Source organism: Zootoca vivipara, chromosome 9 (genome assembly GCF_963506605.1).
Source record: "Zootoca vivipara chromosome 9, rZooViv1.1, whole genome shotgun sequence".
NCBI classification, from domain to species: Eukaryota; Metazoa; Chordata; class Lepidosauria; order Squamata; family Lacertidae; genus Zootoca; species Zootoca vivipara.
In genome coordinates, this window is record NC_083284.1 from 15,608,444 (window position 1) to 15,630,490 (window position 22,047).

A 22,047-nucleotide genomic window follows, 5' to 3' on the forward strand; every position below is an offset into this window, starting at 1 on the left:
TGTTAAAGGCGAAATTTGCACTAAAATGCAGGTGAATTTCCATAAGGATTTTTCCGATCGTAAACTGCTGCAAAATGTGGAGAACTGGATTTAATAACTGGACAAAAATACAGAACTAAGAGAACCAAGACTGACAGCCCCTTCTATCCCTAAGTCATCAGCAGCTGCCCATTTGTTTCTGGTCTGAATTCAAGGCTTAGTCAATGACATATAAAGCCCTGAAAACCTTGGGAAATGATGGTTCCACAGAAAAGACCTTCACAGTCACCACTATGAGTCAACAGCAGAACTTCAACAGAGGATATCAGAGACCAGAATATTGGAGAAGGCACTGCTTTGGTTGCCCTGGGACAAAACCGTAAAAGACTTCAGCCTGCATAACTAAGGACCACATACTTTGTTGCATTAATCGTAATGCAAGTACAGTGGTACTTCAGGTTAAGAACTTAATTCATTCTGGAGGTCCGTTCTTAACCTGAAACTGTTCTTAACCTGAGGTACCACTTTAGCTAATGGGGCCTCCCGCTGCTGCTGCGCCGCCGCCGCCGCACGATTTCTGTTCTCATCCTGAAGCAAAGTTCTTAACCCAAGGTATTATTTCTGGGTTAGCAGAGTCTGTAACTCGAAGCATCTGTAACCTGAGGTACCACTGTATCCAGAAGAATGATGTGCGCATATAGCACATCAGATTTCAATAGCATATTATAGCACCTCTCCCTTTAAAAATATACAGAAGCAGCAGGCAGGAGAGGACAGGCCCTGCTCTCTGATATTTAAAATGGTCTATTAAAGACTGCTACATCTGCCCAATGACAAACCTAGACAGCATCTTAAAAAGCAGAGACATCAGATTGCCGACGAAGGTCCGTATAGTTAAAGCTATGGTTTTCCCAGTAGTGATGTATGGGAGATAGAGCTGGACCATAAAGAAGGCTGATTTGCCAAAGAATTGATGCTTTTGAATTGTGGTGCTGGAGGAGATTCTTGAGAGTCCCATGGACTGCAAGAAGATCAAACCTATCCATTCTGAAGGAAATCAGCCCTGAGTGCTCACTGGAAGGACAGATCCTGAAGCTGAGGCGCCAATACTTTGGCCACCTCATGAGAAGAGAAGACTCCCTGGAAAAGACCCTGATGTTGGGAAAGATTGAGGGCACAAGGTGAAGGGGACAACAGAGGACGAGATGGTTGGACAGTGTTCTCGAAGCTACGGACATGAGTTTGACCAAACTGTGGGAGGCAGTGGAAGACAGGAGTGCCTGGCGTGCTATGGTCCATGGGGTCAAGAAGAGTCTGACATGACTAGACGACTAAACAACAACAAACATCTGCCCAAACTACAGATATATTTTGGATGTAATTTTTTTTTGGGGGGGAGCAATGCTAAATGGAGTTTTCTCAAATACAGGTAATACTAAGAATGCTTTTCAGGCTGAAATCTTGTGCACACTTTCCTGGGAGAAAACAATGTGGCAGGAGTGTATGGCAAGTGTGGCAGGAAGATTCAAGGACAAACAAAGAAACATTTAAACATTTCAGTGTAGCACAGTACAAAAATAATCGTTTTATGCTTTCTGGGTGCCCCACGATTATATTACAAAGTAGTTGTGCTCTATGTTATGAATCAAGAACTACTAAGAGCTGTTTGTTTTTGTTTTCCTTTCTTATCAATAAAAAAATTCAGTGGGTGAGCAAATTTTTATTCTGAAAGTGTGGCAAAGAGGAAAAAGTTCGAGAACCACTGGATCAGCCCAAAGGCCCATCCAATCTATCATTGTCTTCTCACAGCGGCCAAACAGTTTCCTTTAGGAAGCCTACAAGCAGTTCATGAGTATCGCTGTTAGTTTTGTGTATGTTACTTTTGAATGTTAATTATGGGGAATTGGAAACAGGTGGGTCATTTTCACATTCAATATACATTTAAAGTCCCAGAAATGTTTAAGTTTGAATTACCAACTTTTAAAAATGGCAAAATCTCATTTAAATGACACTCCTGTTAGCTAGTTAAATCTACACTTTAGTGTCCACATTATTTAAGCAACAATATATATATATATATATATATATATAGAGAGAGAGAGAGAGAGAGAGAGAGAGAGAGAGAGAGAGAGAGAGAGAGAAAGCAGCCCTGCATTTCCAAGAAAATTCAAGTTGTTTCCCTCGCAATATACCAGATATAATTTAGCCAAAAAATTCTTAAACTAATTCAGGGGAGCAGGGGGAATCATATCTCTTATGCTGCTTAGCTGCCCTCCCATTGATTTTATTTCTAAGATACATTAGATAAGCGCTGGTCGTCTCCCAGGGAAGTTGCTTAATTCTTTCTGGCTTTAAAGAAATTGGAATCAGTCCATTAAAAAGAAAACTACTAATGATTCCTATGCTTAAGAGGATAGGTAAATCGTGTCGATTTCCCCACTCTTTGACATATTTCTCATGTGAAAAGTCCTCACCAAAAAATAATCAGTGTTTTATTGCGCATTTCTCTTAAAGTACAAATTTTAAAACAATTTTGCCTACTGTGGACATTTTGCAAGGAATTTACAGCAATATAATACATTTCTCTTTGCCGTTGCCAGCAGTATATGCATCTCTATGCACATTTTACCCTGCATTGAACAAGTGCACCATAAAATTCACAGTACTGCAGATTTTGAAGGATGGCTGTTGTTTGGCTCACATATTTTTTGAAGAACTGAATCAACAATTCAAGAGTTACTGTTATGATTCTATTTGTTAGTCCCCTAACATAGGGGCATTTGCATTCAAGATTTTAAAAATTCAAAATCCATCTAATGCTCATATTAGTTCTGAATAGGTTTCAATCACCAAGACTTCTGTTACTGCCCCTTTCTGTCCCAATTACATTCATTTGCACCCATTATATATTCCTGTCATTCTTCTGAGTAACGCAGCGGATCCCTCCTGTATTAGCCACTTTCCGCCTTACGAGGCTGGTTTTAAGTCTCGGATTCCTTTTAACCTCAATCTGTGAATCCTGTCCTCATATTAAAAGCCACCTCTCAGTCGGAATAATTGTCATAGGCAATAGGCAACAGGTCCAAATCGCCCCAATTTCTGCCTTGCTATCAGCTTGGAGCAGCTGTGAAACACGCCGGTTCTGTTTCGGTCGTGTAACTATAGCGCATAGCTAGCATTCTCCCTTCTTCACCCATGGTGTGTTTGAGGGGAAAAAACCCCACATAAAAAAAAACAAGAAAGCTGGAGAAAAGTTCTCAGAAGTCAACTTTGGACTTACCTTTTGTGCGTAAGAGGCAGCAGCAGATAGGGATATTAAAAGCTGGCTCAGGTTGAAGAAACGCTGACCGGTGAAGCTTCGATTCTAGTCTTTTGAACAACTTGCAAGAAGGCAAAGTCTTCCCCCTGACTGGGGCACCCAAGGGACCACTTTCTGTGGCATAAAGCGCTAATCCACAGAGCCAGCTAGGTTCTCCTACTTCCCCCTGTCTCCCAGGCAAGTCCTATTGCAGGGCCTTGTAAAGGAGGCAGCTCACCCCTCCCCTTTCCAGCTGCAATTAAGGGAGGGGTGAAAGGTCTGCTTTAGGGAAAGGCGAGCCCAGAGGCACACTCTCTCTTGTCTGAGAGCTGACAGTGCTGCCGGAGTAGCCCAGGATGCGTGGAAGAACTTATTGGTTATTCAATAACACACCCGATTCCATCCTGTTGCTAAGCCAGGAGGACCCAAGCAAGACACAGTCCGAAGGCCCTCAGGCTGGAAGGGAGCAACTGTGAAGGGGAAATTAAGGCTAAATGTATGACCATCCTCCTTGAGGATGCTTATGCAGACTTCTTTCCCTGCATCTCTGTGCCCAGATCCCGTGTGATTGGGCTAGAGCCCAACGGAAGCAGATGAGAATAACCAATGCCTTGAACAGTGAGCTGGTGTTCCCCAAATGCTACAACGGAGCTTCTACAAGATAGAGTTTGTGGTTTGAGAGAGGGAAGAGTGACATGCTTTCTCAAAAACAACAGATCCCAGCATTCCTCCATCCACGTGCATAAGCAGGAGGAGGACCAGGACCATATGAATAAGGAATTTTGAAATCCCAAGGAGTCTGTGCCGATTATAGGATTTACAGAACCCGGAGCATATGGGAGTAAATGAACTAGGCCTCTGGCCTCCAGAATGTGCGAGAAGAGGAAGAGAAGAGTGGATTTGATATCCCGCTTTATCACTACCCGAAGGAGTCTCAAAGCGGCTAACATTCTCCTTTCCCTTCCTCCCCCACAACAAACACTCTGTGAGGTGAGTGAGGCTGAGAGACTTCAGAGAAGTGTGACTAGCCCAAGGTCACCCAGCAGCTGCATGTGGATTAGCGGAGACGCGAACCCGCTTCCCCAGATTACGAGTCTACCGCTCTTAACCACTACACCACACTGGCTCCTCCAACCTGGGCTCCTCCAAATGTTTTGGACTACAACTCTCAGCCAGCATGGATGATGGGAATTGCAGTCCCACATCAGAGGCAATTTTCTCCTAACGTCACAAATTTGTGCAAGCAATTTCTCCTGACATCATGCCTTTTTGCATGTTAGCTTCACTTTCATCATTTTAATGCACATTTACCCCTGACGTATGCCGTTCTGCAAACATTGGTTGGAGAACTAGATTGCAAAATTCAGAGTAGTGTGAATTTTGAAGAATGAATGTGTTTTGGCTCTCATATTGTTTTGAACATAATCAAATCCCCTCCTCAGTTATGAGTACTTCATGGAATTAGTAATACAGTGGTACCTCTGGTTAAGAACTTAATTCGTTCCAGAGGTCCGTTCTTAACCTGAAACTGTTCTTAACCTGAAGCACCAGTTTAGCTAATGGCGGCTCCTGCTGCCGCCGCGCTGCCAAAGCACGATATCTGTTCACACCCTGAAGCAAAGTTCTTAACCTGAGGTACTATTTCTGGGTTAGCGGAGTCTGTAACCTGAAGCGTTTGTAACCTGAAACGTTTGTAACCCGAAGTACCACTGTATACACGCAGAAGCTCAGGCTGGAAGTTTTTCTCACCACTGATGTGACAGCTGTCAGAAACAGTATCCAGGTGAAAATCACGAAAATGCCCCAATAGGCTACCTTCATCATGCACACCATGAGCTCTAGTGGGGACCAGCCACCAAGGACCACCATGTCTATGAGAGGGATACCTACAGCAGATGCAGCTACAACATGGTGAGTTGCGGGAGGTGAGAGGGGAGATTTGCAGTAAGCTATGAGGCGTAAAACTACAGTGCCCATAATGCTTTAATAATGTGCTTTAAATGTGCTTCAGAGGTATTGTGTAGACAAGGCCTAAGTACCTTTTGGGCACATAACGACCCATTAGTTTCCAAGGTATAGTGGCTGATATTCAGCTGAGTTTTACTGAGCAGACACACATAAATTAGGTGTTACAGGAATTCTAAGATCTCATATATAAAAATCATATGTTCATAAAACTACAAGGCAAACACATACATAAGTCTATGAACCGCGTGTCTGAATTAGTACAGACCAATCCTTAAACCATTTTGACTCTCCCAAACGGACTTCAAATATTTCTCTGCAAGGAGGAAGGAAATGGGAAAGACTCTCCATTGTCTTTTGCTTACCTGTCTTAAGGGTGTATGAATAGGGTGAGCTATTTAGCATCTCAGGAGGAATGACCAGGCTGACCAGGTGGAGCAATCAAGTGACCATTATCAGTATCCTCCTGCCAGACAGGGTTTGTATTGTAGGCGGCCCCTTGTGATGTATTTCTGCTGTAGCCCGCCTCCTTCTGTGATGTATGTGTGATGGTTTATTTTTTTGGGGGGGGGAGGTGTCTCTGGCTAAAGGGTGGGCAACTTCAAAAGTTTATATTAGGGTTTGCGCACCGTTGTTCTGGGTCCCTCCTACCTCCTGCGTGTGGCTGTGAGCTCCCTATTGCAACAGTTAAGAAAGATCAGGTTTACTAGCTGCTTTGCTTCTCAATATTTTCTGGTTGGCTTCTGTTATTTTCTCCTACCGATAGAGAACCTACTTAACAACTCTATACGGCAGACATCCCCAAACTTCGGCCCTCCTGTTAGCTAGGGATCATGGGAGTTGTAGGCCAAAACATCTGGAGGGCCGCAGTTTGGGGATGCCTGCTATACAGGCTCTTAGATACTCCATAAGGAAAAGGGAGCAGTATTTTTCTTATAACATATGTTTTTGGGAATTATAGGGAAAGAACTATCTAAATTGTATAGAAATTTAGCTATGTATGCTACTACAGCAGCAAGAATGCTACTCGCCCTAAAATTGGAAGGATGCAGAAGTCCCAGCAAAGGAAGAATGGGTACAGAAACTTATAGAATATGCAGAAATGGCAAAACTCACCGGAAGAACGAGAAATCAAGATAACAAAACTTTTTATAAAAGAATGGAAATGGTTTATTGAATATTTACAGATAAATTGCAAACAGATTAAAAAAAAACATTGGCAGGATTATTGTAATAACCTGCAGTTTCATAAGAGTTTGTATTTAAAGTAGATAATTAAATGAGCAAATTAATTGAATTTGCATATGCAGAAGATATTAAACAAATAAATGTAAGGAACCGCAGAAAGAGAGGGAAGGAAGTGAAGCTTTGAAATGTTAAAATGATTGTAAAATTAATGAAATGTATAAATTTGAAAAAATTTAAAAACTTTTTAACATTAATGTGCATGGCTAAGTTAGGCCCTTTCATTTCATTGGTCGGTCTACTCTGAGTAACACTGAGTTGAATACCGTGTTTCCCCCTTTTTAAGACGTAGTCATAATATAAGCCATGGCAGGATTTGAAAGCTTTTGTAAAATTTAAGCCATACCCTGAAAATAAGCCATGCCGCCGCCTGCCAGCGCTGGGCATGGGAGAGAGCAGGAGACTGATCAGCCACTGCGGCATCGCGCTGCCAGAGACTCGCAGCCACTGAGGAGCTCGCGGCACTGGGGCTTGAGGGCGGCTCTCGCCTTGCCGCCCTTTCTCCCGCTCCCGGGGGAGACGCGGCTTCCATCCCCCGTTGCCAAGGAAATGGCCCAGGGGAGAGACGCCAGAGCGGAGGTGCCGCCCGGCTGTTGCCACCGCCGAAAACGGCAATGCTTAGGGCCGCCTCCTCCTCGCGCGAGATGAAGTAAGGCCCCTCGAGCGGTCCAGGGCTCGCTTCCGAATGCGCAGGGATAGGGCTGCGCCATTAAACTGCTTGCAAACTCCTTGGAAAAAAGAAACGTGTCCTGCAGAGCCCAGATCAAGGAGGTGGCCTGCGGGGTTGTCGCCGCTCAGCACCGCGCAGAGCGCCGGATTAAGGAGCCGGTCTGCAGAGTCGGCGCCCAGCAGCGCGGCGCTGGATTGGGGAGGCGGTGCTTCGTGCGGAGCTGCTGGGCACCGACCCTGCAGACCGGCTCCTCGATCCGGTGCTCTGGGCGGTGCTTCTGGGCGCCGACCCGGCAGGCCACCGGATCGAGGAGCCGGTCTGCAGGGTCGGCGCCCAGCAGCTCCGCACGAAGCACCGCCTCCCCAATCCAGCGCCGCGCTGCTGGGCACCGACTCTGCAGACCAGCTCCTTAATCCGGCGCTCTGCGCGGTGCTGAGCGGCGACAACCCCGCAGGCCACCTCCTTGATCTGGGCTCTGCAGGACACGTTTCTTTTTTCCAAGGAGTTTGCAAGCAGTTTAATGGCGCAGCCCTATCCCTGCGCATTCGGAAGCGAGCCCTGGACCGCTCGAGGGGCCTTACTTCATCTCGCGCGAGGAGGAGGCGGCCCTAAGCATTGCCGTTTTCGGCGGTGGCAACAGCCGGGCGGCCCCTCCGCTCTGGCGTCTCTCCCCTGGGCCATTTCCTTGGCAACGGGGGATGGAAGCCGTGTCTCCCCCTGGAGCGGGAGAAAGGGCGGCAAGGCGAGAGCCGCCCTCAAGCCCCAGTGCCGCGAGCTCCTCAGTGGCTGCGAGTCTCTGGCAGCGCGATGCCGCAGTGGCTGATCAGTCTCCTGCTCTCTCCGATGCCCAGTGCCAGCGCAGCTGGGCGCCAACCCGGCAGGCCGCCTCCAGCAGCAGCAACGTGGCAGAAGGAGAAGGAGGCTTGCTGCACGTCCTGAGCCCTGAGTCCGTGGGACCCAGCAGCAGCAACGTGTACAGTATTTTTTTTTTTTAAAAAAAGACACCCCCCGAAAATAAGCCATAGGCTTGTTTTCTTGGGTAAAATAAATATAAGACGGTGTCTTAAAATGTGGGAAACACGGTACCACCTAGTGTATACACAGGGAATGCGACCCTCACCAGAGTCGGAAAGCCTGATGTTATCGTCGCCTTCAGCTGCTGAAGACTGAAACTCAAAACTCCCAGTTCCCATTATAGCCGCTAGATGGAAGCATCTATTCTTATATTGCTGAGAGTTGGAAGATTATTGTGCTGTACCATGAGAACTTTGAACAAGGGATGGGTTTTCCTCTCCCTTCTACACTATTGCTAAGTACAGATCCCGAGCACAAGAGAAGGTATGCTTCCTATCGGAGGGAGCTATATCCATGTGAATGAAAAGCTAACTCTCCCTTGGTCCCAATGAAATTAAAAAAAATAAAGGTGATTATAAAATGCATAGGAATTTGACTGCTTTCTGTGAACGTATCTGTGACTTAACTTTCTCTGGATAACCCACATTTCTACTACATGAAGGCTTTATCTCCTGTTGGAACTGTGTGCTGTTGCTACTCGTGTTTTATTTTTATGTTGTGAACCACCCTGAGATCTATGGATGAAGGGAAGTTATACAAATCTTAATAAATAATAATATGGGCAGTGACCATTTTAGGCGCTTCCAATATGTGTGCGACCACAGACCCACGCATCAGGCCAAACCCAGAAATGACCCCAAAACGTCACAGAAAGGGTTGGGACGTGGAGGGGGCGAGGCGGTGTGCTTGCAGGCTTTTTCAATGGTGTTTCAGGTTTTCAGGTACAGTATACGCAATTTCACTTAAACACACGGTGCCTTAGAACGTAACCCCCACATACATAATTTGGGAGTTGCCTGTAATAAATATAATAATAATAATAATAATAATAATAATAATAATATGAATTACCAAAGACATCCCTTTCCCTTTACTCTTCTAAGAAATAAAAAGTTTAAAGGAATCCGATGGATTTCTTTTTAAAAAGGGGGGGGATAAAGGCCCATGTGTGCTAATATGAAGCTCAACATCAAAAAAACCAAGATCATGGCCACTGGTCCCATCACCTCCTGGCAAATAGAAGGGGAAGAAATGGAGGCAGTGAGAGATTTTACTTTCTTGGGCTCCTTGATCACTGCAGATGGTGACAGCAGTCACGAAATTAAAAGACGCCTGCTTCTTGGGAGAAAAGCAATGACAAACCTAGACAGCATCTTAAAAAGCAGAGACATCACCTTGCCGACAAAGGTCCGTATAGTTAAAGCTATGGTTTTCCCAGTAGTGATGTATGGAAGTGAGAGCTGGACCATAAAGAAGGCTGATCGCCGAAGAATTGATGCTTTTGAATTATGGTGCTGGAGGAGACTCTTGAGAGTCCCATGGACTGCAAGAAGATCAAACCTATCCATTCTTAAGGAAATCAGCCCTGAGTGCTCACTGGAAGGACAGATCGTGAAGCTGAGGCTCCAATACTTTGGCCACCTCATGAGAAGAGAAGAATCCTTGGAAAAGACCCTGATGTTGGGAAAGATGGAGGGCACTAGGAGAAGGGGACGACAGAGGACAAGATGGTTGGACAGTGTTCTCGAAGCTACGAACATGAGTTTGACCAAACTGCGGGAGGCAGTGCAAGACAGGAGTGCCTGGCGTGCTCTGGTCCATGGGGTCACGAAGAGTCGGACACGACTAAACGACTAAACAACAACAACAACGTGCTAATATGGAGATGTGTTCTCCATCATTCCTCCTATCAAGTATATTTTGGCTGGAGGCAGCCGTATGCTTGGCACGTGAAGCTTGGGATGGAGGAAAGAGGCAGGGCAGGCGTCAAAAGCTCTGACTGGACAGGAGACCCCTCACCTCCCTCGGTGGTGGCTGACCAGTGTTGACAGTCAGATAAGTATACTTAAGAGTCCTTGCTGGTGAAGCACTGGTCTGTTTGCATTTGGCTCTGTTCCACCTCAGCAGCTCAGATAGTATTCTGAGAGGAATGCTTGTCAATGCCCGGAGGGAAGGGCCATCTATTCCAGCTCTGCAGTGCTTAGGATATGGTTATCTGTCCTCCAGCTTTTCCCTGCCGGCTCACATGACCTAGGCCAGTGCGCTTATGAGCATGGAGAGTGTGCAGAGCAGATGATTCTACCAGAGCCATAGTCCCTTTCCCCTAAAGTGCACACAGCGATGCAAGTGCTTGTTTGCAAACAAATAAAAATATTCTTACATTCGAGACTTCCCTTTTTCTTCTCACTTCTGTCGTACTTTGAATATATGGGCTGTTTTAGGATTTGGTATTTTACTAAACAGTCTGTTTACCCAAAATAAAGCCCTTGTGGGCTATTATTTATATGGAAACAAGGGTGTTTGCTGCAATATTTTTGTTCCTCACGTGGCACAATGCAGTTTCAAGGATGCCTAGGAGCTGTTTTAGTCAGAAAAAAGCCCTGCATTTAAAAAAAAAAGTCGTATCTTAAGAATCCAAAGTAGCCTACCTGAAGCCCCCTCCATACAAAAATCTCTCCACATAGGAAATTAGATGCTAAGGAGGAAGTTCAAGCCTAGCCTTTTTCCTGAGAGGAGTTTCAACATGGCAGGTTTTATTTATCTGTTTGTATTTTGTATTCCGTCATGTGAGAGCCTTCCTGCAGTCCAGTGGTGTGGTCTAAATGCAGGCTGACCATCTTACCTCAGTAAGGATGAGGCCCATGAAGCCTTGCTCAAATCGTAGGAACATAGGAAATCGCCTCATACCAATGGGCCATGCTATTTTTTAACGTTACTGTTGTTAATAACATTAAGAACCATGGGTGTTTCTGTGAAAATGGAAATTCTTGCCAGTGGAATAAACATTAAGACAATCACTCCCTCCCCGCCGCAGTGTCTTTGAACGGCCAGAACTTTGTCGCAGGTTTCATTAGTTTTCCTTTTCAGTCAAAAAGTTTATCAAGGAGATTAGTAGAGAACTATTATATGCCTGTGCTTTGATATTTTGCACTTCCAGAGCAGAAGCAACATATCCCTTTTGGACTCACGGCACATAAGACCCCTCATTCAAGTTCAGCCAATAAATCCACATTGCAAGAAATGATTGCCTTCCGCCTTGCCTGGAAAAACCGCCTTACTAAATTGCGTGTGACATGATGGGGCAGGTGCTTTTCCAAGCGTGTCATAGCCAGTGGTGTCTTCTGACAGGAGCATTTTGGAAAGGATACAGATCCATTTATGGGTCACTGCACCTGCCTCGAGAGCAAGAGCAATTTGGCTTCCGTGCCAACGCTGTTGGGTCTGAACTTTTCACTGCAACTCCTGAAACCCACGTTGCATAAACTTGAGTTCATTCCAAAAGCAATGAAGTGCAGCCCAGTTTCCCTGGCTGTATCCCATGGGTGATACAGGTCACCAAGACATGCTTCTGAAGACTGTTGACTTCAATTACAGGCCCATTTGGCTGACACTTCTGGCTGGCGCAGAAAAAAATAGTCCTGGCAAGGGATTTGTGGTTAAACATCCAGTATAACATTTGCTGCCGAGACTCGCAATGGACTCGGCTATTTGCCTCAGCTGCTCAACCTACCACCCCTCTAGATAATGGATCCTCTTGCCTAAAAGATTGCAAACATATTCTGTCTTCTTCTCCTCCAGGCTGAAACTTGCACAGCTCTGCCAGACTTTCCCAGAAAGGATTTGTTAACTGAAGACACACATGATTTATTCAAGAGGTGTCCAATGTCATAGTAACCAGAGTTGAGCCAATCGTTTGACTTGGTCCGCCTAGCCTGAAGGACTGCCTCTCCCCATATAAATTGTCCCAGACTGCGTTCATCCTCCGAGGCTTTTTTCCATGTGTCTCCTCTATGTGAGGTCCAGAGGGTGGCAATACGAGAACAGGCCGTTTTCCTGTAGTGGCTCCGTGTTTGTGGAATGCTCTCCCCAGGGAGGTTCACCTGGCGCCTTCATATATTTTTTTAGGAGCCAGGCACAAACGTTCCTCTTCAGCCAGGATTTGGGCTGATTAATATTCTACAGCATTTTAAATGTGTCTGTGGGAAGGGTATTGTTTTGTTTTGTTCTACTCGTTTACTTGTTTTTTATTCTGTGAAATGCCCTGAGATCTTACGAAGAAATGCAGTATATAAACCTAATAAATAAAAGTCCAGAATTTTCTATAAATCTCCCAAGCAGATCATGAAGACTTCAGGCAAAGGGCCGATTCCACCCATCTTTTTTAACTGGAGATTTCTGCATGCTCCACAACTAAGATGTGGCACCCTCCCAAGCACACAAGTACCCTGGGAATGATACTGGCTCATACTGGCCTACATGACATTATTAGCTTCCATTTCACAAGGATGTCTTCCATTCTGACAGCTGGAAGGGAAAGTAGCTCAAGGCCTACAAGAACCCACAACCAACTGTGCCTTCTACCCATTGCTTGGCACCCTAAAAAGACATGTGAATACGTTCTCCGGGAACTTACGTAGGCCGATTTGTCTTTCCCCGAAAGGTCCAATGAACATTCCAGACCAACTCCCAGATGGCGATGTCCCAGAAAAATCCTACCATTCCTTGTAATTCGAATCAAAGGACATGCAGGTGAAGAAAAAGAAAGGAGGCAAATGTCCTTAGGAGCAAGCTGTTTATTAAAATACTCTTCCATCTCCAACCTGCTTCCACATTTTTTTTAAACAAAGCAACTGTTTAAATGATGCAGCAGCTGGGCTACAGAATCCACAACAGAAATGGGCACACCCAACCACAGCGACCATTACAAAACTTTAATTATATCGTACACACTGTTGTGGTTTTTTAAACATACATGCTAGCAGACCGTGGTGTTGCCTTCGGTAGACATTCCTGACAGAGAGCAAGGGGGTCGCTGTGTTTCTCATTAAGCCCCAGTGCGGAAACGGTTAACCATGATCTGCCAACAGCCTCTGCAAAAATGCAACGGGGGGGGGGGGGAACCATGTATTTGGACCACCCAACAAGTTTGCATGCTCCCCCAGAACAATCAACATTCAAATATCTACATTCTTGCCAAGGCAAAAAGCAAGCAACACAATTTACACAAGTGCACTTCAGTACTTCTAACAAGTCAGTTATGATGCATGAAGCTGCCAAGTCACTCTACATCTTCAGGAATTTCCTTACATTATCACCTCGCCTTTCCCAACTTTGACACCCCAGGAGAGGGTCTCCCTCTCTCCAGTACAATCAGCAACATGATAAAATAATATATGGCTTAGTAATATTGGAAGCAATTGAACTTCCCCCATTCCAAGTCTCAGAAACCTAATCACCCACCCTAAAAACCAGCACCTATTAATTCAGTTTGGTTGAATACTTATGTTGGCTCCCCACTGCCAACATTTAGTTTGATCAAATCCCTTGTAACCAAATCAACCACCCATTCGCTTGCAAAGCTCCAAGTTTTGTGCAAAATACAGGCAAAATTCTTCCGGCACCCCATGAAAGAAAAGGCAAAAACGAAGCCTGGGGCACAGTTTGCATACAGCACCATCAATGCCTCTCTGCAGGTAGCCCCCGGTGGTTATTTCTGCGCAAGCAGTTTGGGAAATGCTACTACTGCATTTATTCCGTGAAGTGCCAGTACACATTAGTGGGCTAGAAGATTGTTAAGTGCTGGTGGCAGAAGCTTTGTTAGGACTGTGACAAATGTTTCTTCCAATGCAACCTTTGAGCCAATGGAACAATCCCAGCCAATGAGGGATCATCTGATTAACACAACGCTACAGAACTAGGTAGCCAAATTTGGAGACAGGCAGTGACCATTTTGTGGGGGGGGGGAGCTCTCTGTTCCTGGCCCCCGTGCGTGTCGATAGAGCGAGCATGAGCCCACCCTTCTGGATCCCAAATGACCCACGCTTCAGCGGCTGTGCATCAATTGGACGCGCACAAGAAGGCTGCTGTTTTTATACAACAAGATCTCCAAGGGCAACTGAGAGAGAGGTCAATGTTCTCCTCCCATGGGATAATGCATCACCCCGACTCTATAGGGACATATGCTTTAGCCCTTTCTCAGCCCAGGTCCCAACAATCTGGGAAGTAGCAGAGGAAAACGGTTTTCATATGTGCCATTGCAGCGGCTAAGCGAAACAGCACTGGGTGCAAATATTTTTTAACATATTCTTTTACTTATAAAGTAGATATATCATTTCTCTCTATATATCATACATACAAACATGTAGAATACACACAAGGTAACACCAGCACAGCGCCCGGGGCACTGTTTCCAAAGTACTTTGTGATTTTCCAACAGGTACGTGGCCAAAGAAAGCTTTATGAACAGCTGTGCAGAAGTGAAACTGGAATGATTTCTGCAAAAGGTGTGGCTCTAATTTGTAGTGGCATCAAGCAGCGAGTCCAGGGGTTCACATTGCGATCAGGGTTCAGCTAAAAGAGCTCAGCACTGCTACACCTCAGTGCCAGGTAACTTTATAGCGGCTTAATTCTGGGTTTTCATAGAATCACAGAACTGTAGAGTTGGAAGGGACCTTGAGGGTCACCTATAGTCCAAACCCCTGCAACGCAGGAATCTCAACTAAAGCACCCATGTCTGAAGGCCATCCAACCTCTGCTTAAAAACCTCTAATGAGGGAGAACGTCACCACCTTTCCGGGGAGAACGTCCCACTGTGGTGAAACAGCTCTTACTGTTTTGGGGTGGTTGTTTTCAATTCCAAGTATCTGTGTTCAAAGCATCTATGTCAGAAATGAAGAACTATTGTTGACAGCCTCCAGTACCGACAGTATATAGCAGTAAAAACCAGGTGGTTTGGGGGCTCCATCTTCCAGCAGTCCCAGCCAGCATGGCCAATTGTCACGACTATGGGATCGGTAGTCCACAAAACCTGCATGTTGGCTACCCATGATCTAGAGGTGTGAATGGTCTCTGTGACACAACACTCTGGATCATATTCTTGGCCAGCAGAATTTCTCGATTGCATGCAACCTATTGAAGCCCTGCCAAGGAATGCCGATTGTTCCCTTGGTCCCTCCCCCCCCCCCGTGTTACATTTGAAGTGTGTGTGTGTGTGTGTGTGTAGAATTTCCCGGAGAAACTCTACTTACCTCGTTTAAACCTTTTGCTTCCCTCCAGCATTTGCTTCTAAAGTGAAATTGGCAAATCCAAATATAACCCTACCCGTTCTCTTACAAAAATTCTCCCTTCCAAAGTGTATCCTCAACTTCTTGCTAACTTGGGGAGAGGGAGAGAAATCCCTTGGGAACTTCAACCGTTGTGCAATTGAACACTGAACACCCACTGGGCAACATGTCCCCACCCAAGTTAACTTTGTGCGTCTCGGACAGCGTTTTTAAGTGGCTCCGAAAGAGAAGGAACATCTAAAAAGGAACTGAAGAACAAGATGTTCTTTGAAAGAGTTTAGCTCCTGAAAAGCAGTATTTCTTTAAAAAAAGGGGGGGTTCTTAGTATTGGTATATTTAAAGAAAAAACAAATAAATACAGAAAACATACATTGCTTCCGTCTTTCGGAAGGAATGTGACGATTGCCACTATCCCTGTTAGTGTTGTGTCCACTTCTGCCTCGAGGGTTATGGCGTGGTTCTCCAATTATAAACTGGCCAATAACCCACAAACAGAGGACGAGACATGGGCTTCAACCCAAGTGTAAAAGTCACATTCTGCTTATGAGAAATTGGCCTTAAGGACGGGACATTACACACCTACACACAGCTGGTGATATTTGCTGTTTGACTTCCACTGCACAGAGTCTTAGCCCCGAAACCAAGATCCCTTTCTCTCCGGAACTGGACTAACCAAAACCAAAAGTCAGCTTTGGTGGTTAATCTGGTGCCAGCGGGCTAAGCAAAGCACAGCCAGCCAGCCAAGCCACACTGCCTCTAAATCTCCTGGCTTTCTCTTACTTCTGTTCAAATACAGAAGGAAAGACTTGTGAGAACGGAAAAGATGAAATGCCACCTTTTCTCTCCTTGTGCGCTTGCTCCCTTTCACGCTGTGCAAATTAAGAGAGCCCTTTGGGCCTCTTTGCTCTCTCTCTCTCATCCTCTAAAAACATACGCTGTGCATAAGAAACACTTGGTTAAAAACCCCTTAAGAGGGTGTGTCAGCCAGGTGCAAAGAGCCAGCGTCTTGTCTGTGCCAAAGAACCAGACAGAATTATCTACGTTGGACGGAGGGGGCGAAAATCGCTGGCTCTGAGATTAAGCAGTAGCAGACATGTTTGTTAAAGAGGCAACATCACGTTAACGATGGTTTTCTACCCAGGCAGAAAGCACAAGGTGCTGGGAGAGAGAGATGGACGCAACTATCTACAGATCTGCTCTCTGCCTTGCGAGGCCTCCTACAGGACAGTTCATTCCACATCTCCTCGTAGCAGCAGCAGCAGCAGTGACTCAGGCCCATCTCCCGCTCGAGGCGAAGCTCCGGCTGAATGAGAAGTTGACGTCAGAGTTCTTGTATTTGCCCCAGGCTCCAAACGGCACGACAATGGCAGTGCTGTTATCTTCCGTTCCGTACTGTATGGCCTGAGGGAGAGATTGCAAGAGGCACAAAGCTTTAGCCCTTCACCCTGCTCTGCTGTATTCTTTCAACTACAAATTGATGCAGGCAATCTGGACTTTGGAAATCCTACCAAAATAAGGGATGGGGGAAACTATGACCTGCCCAATGCCCAAACTATGACCTGCTGGAATACAATTCCCATCACCCCAATGGTTGGCCATGTTGCCTGGGGCTGATGGGAACTGGTATCCACAAGCATTTATTCCCCAGATAATTCAAATTCAAGGGAAGTCCCCCCCCCCCCAAATTGTGGCTACATTATAGCCTCCCATTCCAAGCACCTCCCCAAGTGTCCAGCACAAAAGCCACTGGACCTTTTTGCCTGTGGTTTGACAGACTTTGCCTGCAGTGCCTTCAAATTTTATCCACTTCTGTCAAAAGAGGAAATGTATGCATATGCATACAAGTTTCTTGATTTCCCAATTGTGAATGAAGAGCAGGAGAGAAATAAAATGGACTTAAATGCATCAGTCAAACTGGACAATCCATAAAGTACCTTGCGCTGAGGTGGCTTGTTTTACAAACTACTAAAATCAGGATGTGAACCTAATCTTGTTATCAGTACACACTTTCTGGAAACTGAAGTCTATGACTACTGTATTCATAAACATGAACGGATTGATAAGCGTGTTGATACAAAAGCTACCCACCAATTCTGTGAATTTCAGCATCCAAGAGAGTCCCACATCAGTTACTCCTAAGTTATGCTTTCAATAAATGTTGGGAACAGTGATCTTCAGATTTTGGGGTAAATACACAACGCAGACAGTCATGTATGGATTTATTTTTTGGATTCCAGCTGACTAGATATGGTAGAAAATGCATCCATTGACTGCCTCCATTGTTCAAAATTAGTATCTTCTCGGTTTGAGTAAGAGTACAGTTCCCAGCAGGTAAAATAGTTGCAGCAGTAGTTCTGTTGACTTTTTCAGCATTTGCTTTCCAAAAGCCACTCTTTATATCCGACAGCGGGAAGTGAAGCAAGAATATATGGGTCCCTGCTGTCCTTGAGCAAGGGCACAACTGAAAGGAAAGTGCTATACACCAGCAACTTCCATTTAGCTGCTGAAGACAAGAAAATCTACTGGGAAATTTTCCTTGCGGGAACACAACCGCCATATATACTTTTAACAAACTGTGCTTGTCTCATCGCTAGTTTGTAGGAGGTTGTTCCACCGGAAAAGAATCAAGCGGACTTAACTGGCTGTGCTCAAAACTGGTCGGTGGTGGTGTTTTCTGTGTTGGAAAGGCAGAAACGCCTACCTGCTCGGTAACAAGGTGCGCTGCTTCCGTAGGATCGTGACACTGGCTAACAAAGTCACAGATTTCTTGGCTGTTCACCATGAAGTTGATACCGTCTGTGGTAAGGACCAGGAAGCTGTCGCTTGCATGGTGCAACTGAAATGATACGTCACACAAACAAAAGTGGACCAAATGCCCAGATTTCAGTAGTGATACAAACGTAAACATACCTATTCCACAAGTGAGAGCTGCAACAAAGTGTTGCAGTGTGGCGTGATCCTCTTCAGGGTTCCATCAGGCCCCCCCCCTTCCATGAACCTCAATTTCATTGCCCTTCCCTCTAGTTTTATATTACCCCTTCCCCCCACAAAAAAAAACCACACATTGCATTCTGTGGTCAACCATGTTTGCGTCTTCATAGGGCTATTTCGTTTTGGGATGGGGGCATCTAGTATATTTTCTTATACTACCGCAAAATTTAGAGCTTCCTTCTCAGCGGCCCCAGTTACACTATAATCCTGGCGGCCCTCACCTGCCAAGTTAACCATTATTAGAGGGAGGGCAAATACTTTAAATATACATAGCATTCCGATCTCTCTCTCTCTCTCTCTCTGGCTCACCCTCATTAACCCTATTAAGGCAAAGTGAGTAATACTGGCCAGGAACAGACGTCAGTAGTGGCTCTCCCACCTGCCTCTCAAAGCCATCTGGGCCTCAAGGGAAGAAAAGATTCCAAGATGCATAGATAAATATCCAAAAATGCATCACCCTGGCACTTGGCAACTCTGCAAAAGTGGCTTCATTGCCACACACATTATGTATGCTATCCAACGCACACATGCTCTTTCAGCATGCATTGTTGGGGGGGGGGGATTAGGCAGGACCCCCCCCCCAAAGTTCCAAATACTGTATAGACCAGGCAATAGCAGGGTCAGCCTGGGTACCACAGTCTGAAAGTACAGTGATAGTGGAAAACACTTCTAAGGAATGGTAGCAGTGCCAGCTACCGGTATTTAGTGCTATGTCATCTTTACAAGGGATGCGGGTGGCGCTGTGGGTTAAACCACTGAGCCTAGGGCTTACCGATCAGAAAGGTCAGTGGTTCGAATCCCCATGACGGGATGAGCTCCTGTTGCTCGGTCCCTGCTCCTGCCAACCTAGCAGTTCGAAAGCACGTCAAAGTGCAAGTAGATAAAATGGTACCGCTAAAGCGGGAAGGTAAACGGCGTTTACATGTGCTGCTCTGGTTCGCCAGAAGCGGCTTTGTGATGCTGGCCACATGACCTGGAAGCTGTACGCCGGCTCCCTTGGCCAATAACGCGAGATGAGCGCCACAACCCCAGAGTCGGTCACGACTGGACCTAATGGTCAGGGGTCCTTTTACCATCTTTACAAGAAAATGAGGTCAGGGTGTAGAAAAGGAAGATGCTCAGCCTCTTACCTGAACCCGTTTTGTCTCTGGTTCTGCTATGACACCATATTTCTTAAGGTCCAAATCTCCTATGCTGCGGGTCATTGCAAGTCTGCCGTTTACGTGGGGCTGTCCCAGGCTGTTCCAGGCTATGAAACCACCGGTTTTCTTGATTCTTCGCATGTGCAAACACACACACACACACACACACACACACACACACACACACACACACACAAGTAGGAGAGGAAGAGAGGATGGAACGTTCACTACGGTCGTACATATCCAAGCCATCAGCACGATTTATTTATGCAAGCAACGCCAACCACAGCTTGGCTATGTGAAAGAGCTATTTCCCCACAGCCGCTCGTTTTCATTCCTTAGTAATAAATAAATAAATAAATAAATAATTTATTATTTATACCCCGCCCATCTGGCCGGGTTCCCCCAGCCACTCTGGGCGGCTTCCAACAAAATATTAAAATACAGAAATCCATCAAACATTAAAAGCTTCCCTAAACAGGGCGGCCTTGAGATGCCTTCTAAAGGTCTGGTAATTGTTGTTTTCTTTGACCTCTGGTGGGAGGGCATTCCACAGGGTGGGTGCCACCGTCCAAGGCCGTTTAGGGCTTTAAAGGTCAGCACCAACTCTTTGAATTGTGCTTGGAAACGTACTGGGAGCCAATGTAGGTCTTTCAGGACCGGTGTTATGTGGTCTCGGCAGCTGCTCCCAGTCACCAGTCTAGCTGCCGCATTCTGGGTTAGTTGTAGTTTCCGGGTCACCTTCAAAGGTAGCCCCACATAGAGCGCATTGCAGTAGTCCAAGCGAGAGATAACTAGAGCATGCACCACCCTGGGAAGACAGTCCGCGGGCAGGTAGGGTCTCAGCCTGCGTACCAGATGGAGCTGATAAACAGCTGCCCTGGAGACAGAGTTGACCTGCGCCTCCATGGACAGCTGCGAGTCCAAAATGACTCCCAGGCTGCACACCTGGTCCTTCAGGGGCACAGTTATCCCATTCAGGACCAGGGAGTCCTCCACACCTGCCCGCCTCCTGCCCCCCACAAACAGTACTTCTGTCTTGTCAGGATTCAATCTCAATCTGTTAGCCACCATTTGTCTTTACAAGGGATACAAATTTTACATCTAACCCCCCCCCCAAAAAAAACCCCAAACCACTCCAGCCCAAGGTATCTGTCAAAGTACCTTTCTTTCTCATCCTTCCTTTCTGGAGTGTGGTCGATGGTCAGTTTCATGGCTTTCCCCTTGCGACACAGAAGGGCGCGGCTGTCTCCAACACTGGCCACAACCAGCTCGATCCCATCGCGCAACAAGACCACCGTCGCCGTGGTCCCGGCGTTCATCAAGGTGGCTACAAAACGTCACACAAGGAGAGGCGGTCAAGGCCTGAGCGCCACACACGAAGCTGCCACTCAACTTAAAAAAAGCTTTAACCACCCGCAAAGAGTTGCTGCTCTATAGCTAAAGGTACAAAGAGAGGAAACAAGCAACGTGGGAGCATGCACATGAAGCAGTGACATTTTGACAACAAGACTCCATGCAGTGGGGAGAAAATGTGGCATGTTGGTGCTTGGGCTGGGTGAGGTCTGTGGCGAGTTCTCGTCTATTCTCGTACTAGTAAAATAGGTGCCTTAAATAAATGCCCTCGCTTAATTACACAGTAGCTTTCCGAAGTAGTTTAATTAAACTGGCATGTGTTTTACGGGTGCTGCAGTTCTACGAGTAGTGGGAAAGTCTTCCTCCTTACTCCCGGGTGCTCAGTAACCAAGCTGCTGTGTGCTGTATCAGTTTCTGTAAGGGTGACTCCCTACAGGGAGCCAGCCCCCATCATCCTAACATCTACCTCGCCAAGCACAGGGAACAGCAGTGGGTCTGAAGCAGCCAAGGGAGAGGGGAGAGACTCGGAGGGAGAGAGAAGCCAGCGTGCGGAACGATGGGAAAGCTCAGGGGAGGAGAGATGTAGGCAAGGGCTCAAGGATGCTGGAGAGCCCTTCCACCGCCTTGACCGGGAGGAGGCTGAGAGGGCATTGCTTCTTCCGGCGCAAGAGTTAAGGAGAGCACCGCGACGCAGGTCAAGGGGGAGGCGTTTTGGGGTGCCCCGACTACTTAGCTAGTTTAGGAACAGACGCATGCCATTGCCGGATTCTGGTTTGGAATGAGAGGTCATGTTTTAAGCTGTCTCTGCACTGTAAATACTTTGCACAATAAAAGTCTTTAAAGACAAACTAGACTCAAGCGGAGTTACTCTAGAGTAGCCACGACGACCCTCTGACAGTTTCCTTTTGGGGTACAGATGCAGGAGAGCTAAAGCCAGTTATGAAAGGTATGAGAAGCCTTTCAGGGAAGGTGAGGGAAGGGGATCAGGCCAGGTCAGCGTTTGAAATTCACCAGACACATTTTGCACCTGGCTATCTGCCACTATCTGTTCTATTCTGTCAAAGAATTTCAGGAACCAAAAAGTCATACTGAAAAATAGGACTTTCAAGCCATCTGGCCCCAAAATGGCAGCCATGCATTCCGTTGGGTGAGTGTGACCCTGGTTTAAGGAGCCATATGGTGCCCAGCTTATAGACCTGAGTTCCTAACACTGGCGCCAGGTCCCGAGTTAGGCCTATTTTTGCCCCTGAACTGAAATGCCAA

The 22,047-nt window shown here is 46.2% G+C and overlaps 1 protein-coding gene across 1 annotated transcript; it reads right to left on the minus strand.

Moving 5' to 3' along the window:
• Nucleotides 1-12,789: 12,789 nt before the first annotated feature.
• PPM1K (protein phosphatase, Mg2+/Mn2+ dependent 1K) lies at nt 12,790-20,758 on the minus strand (the record flags this gene model as incomplete). Its single annotated transcript, XM_060278440.1, is given in 4 exon segments — nt 12,790-16,696; nt 17,997-18,131; nt 19,417-19,561; nt 20,593-20,758. Coding segments are annotated over 4 exon segments (570 nt in total). The 3' UTR covers nt 12,790-16,564.
• Between the last annotated feature and the right edge of the window lie 1,289 nt (nt 20,759-22,047).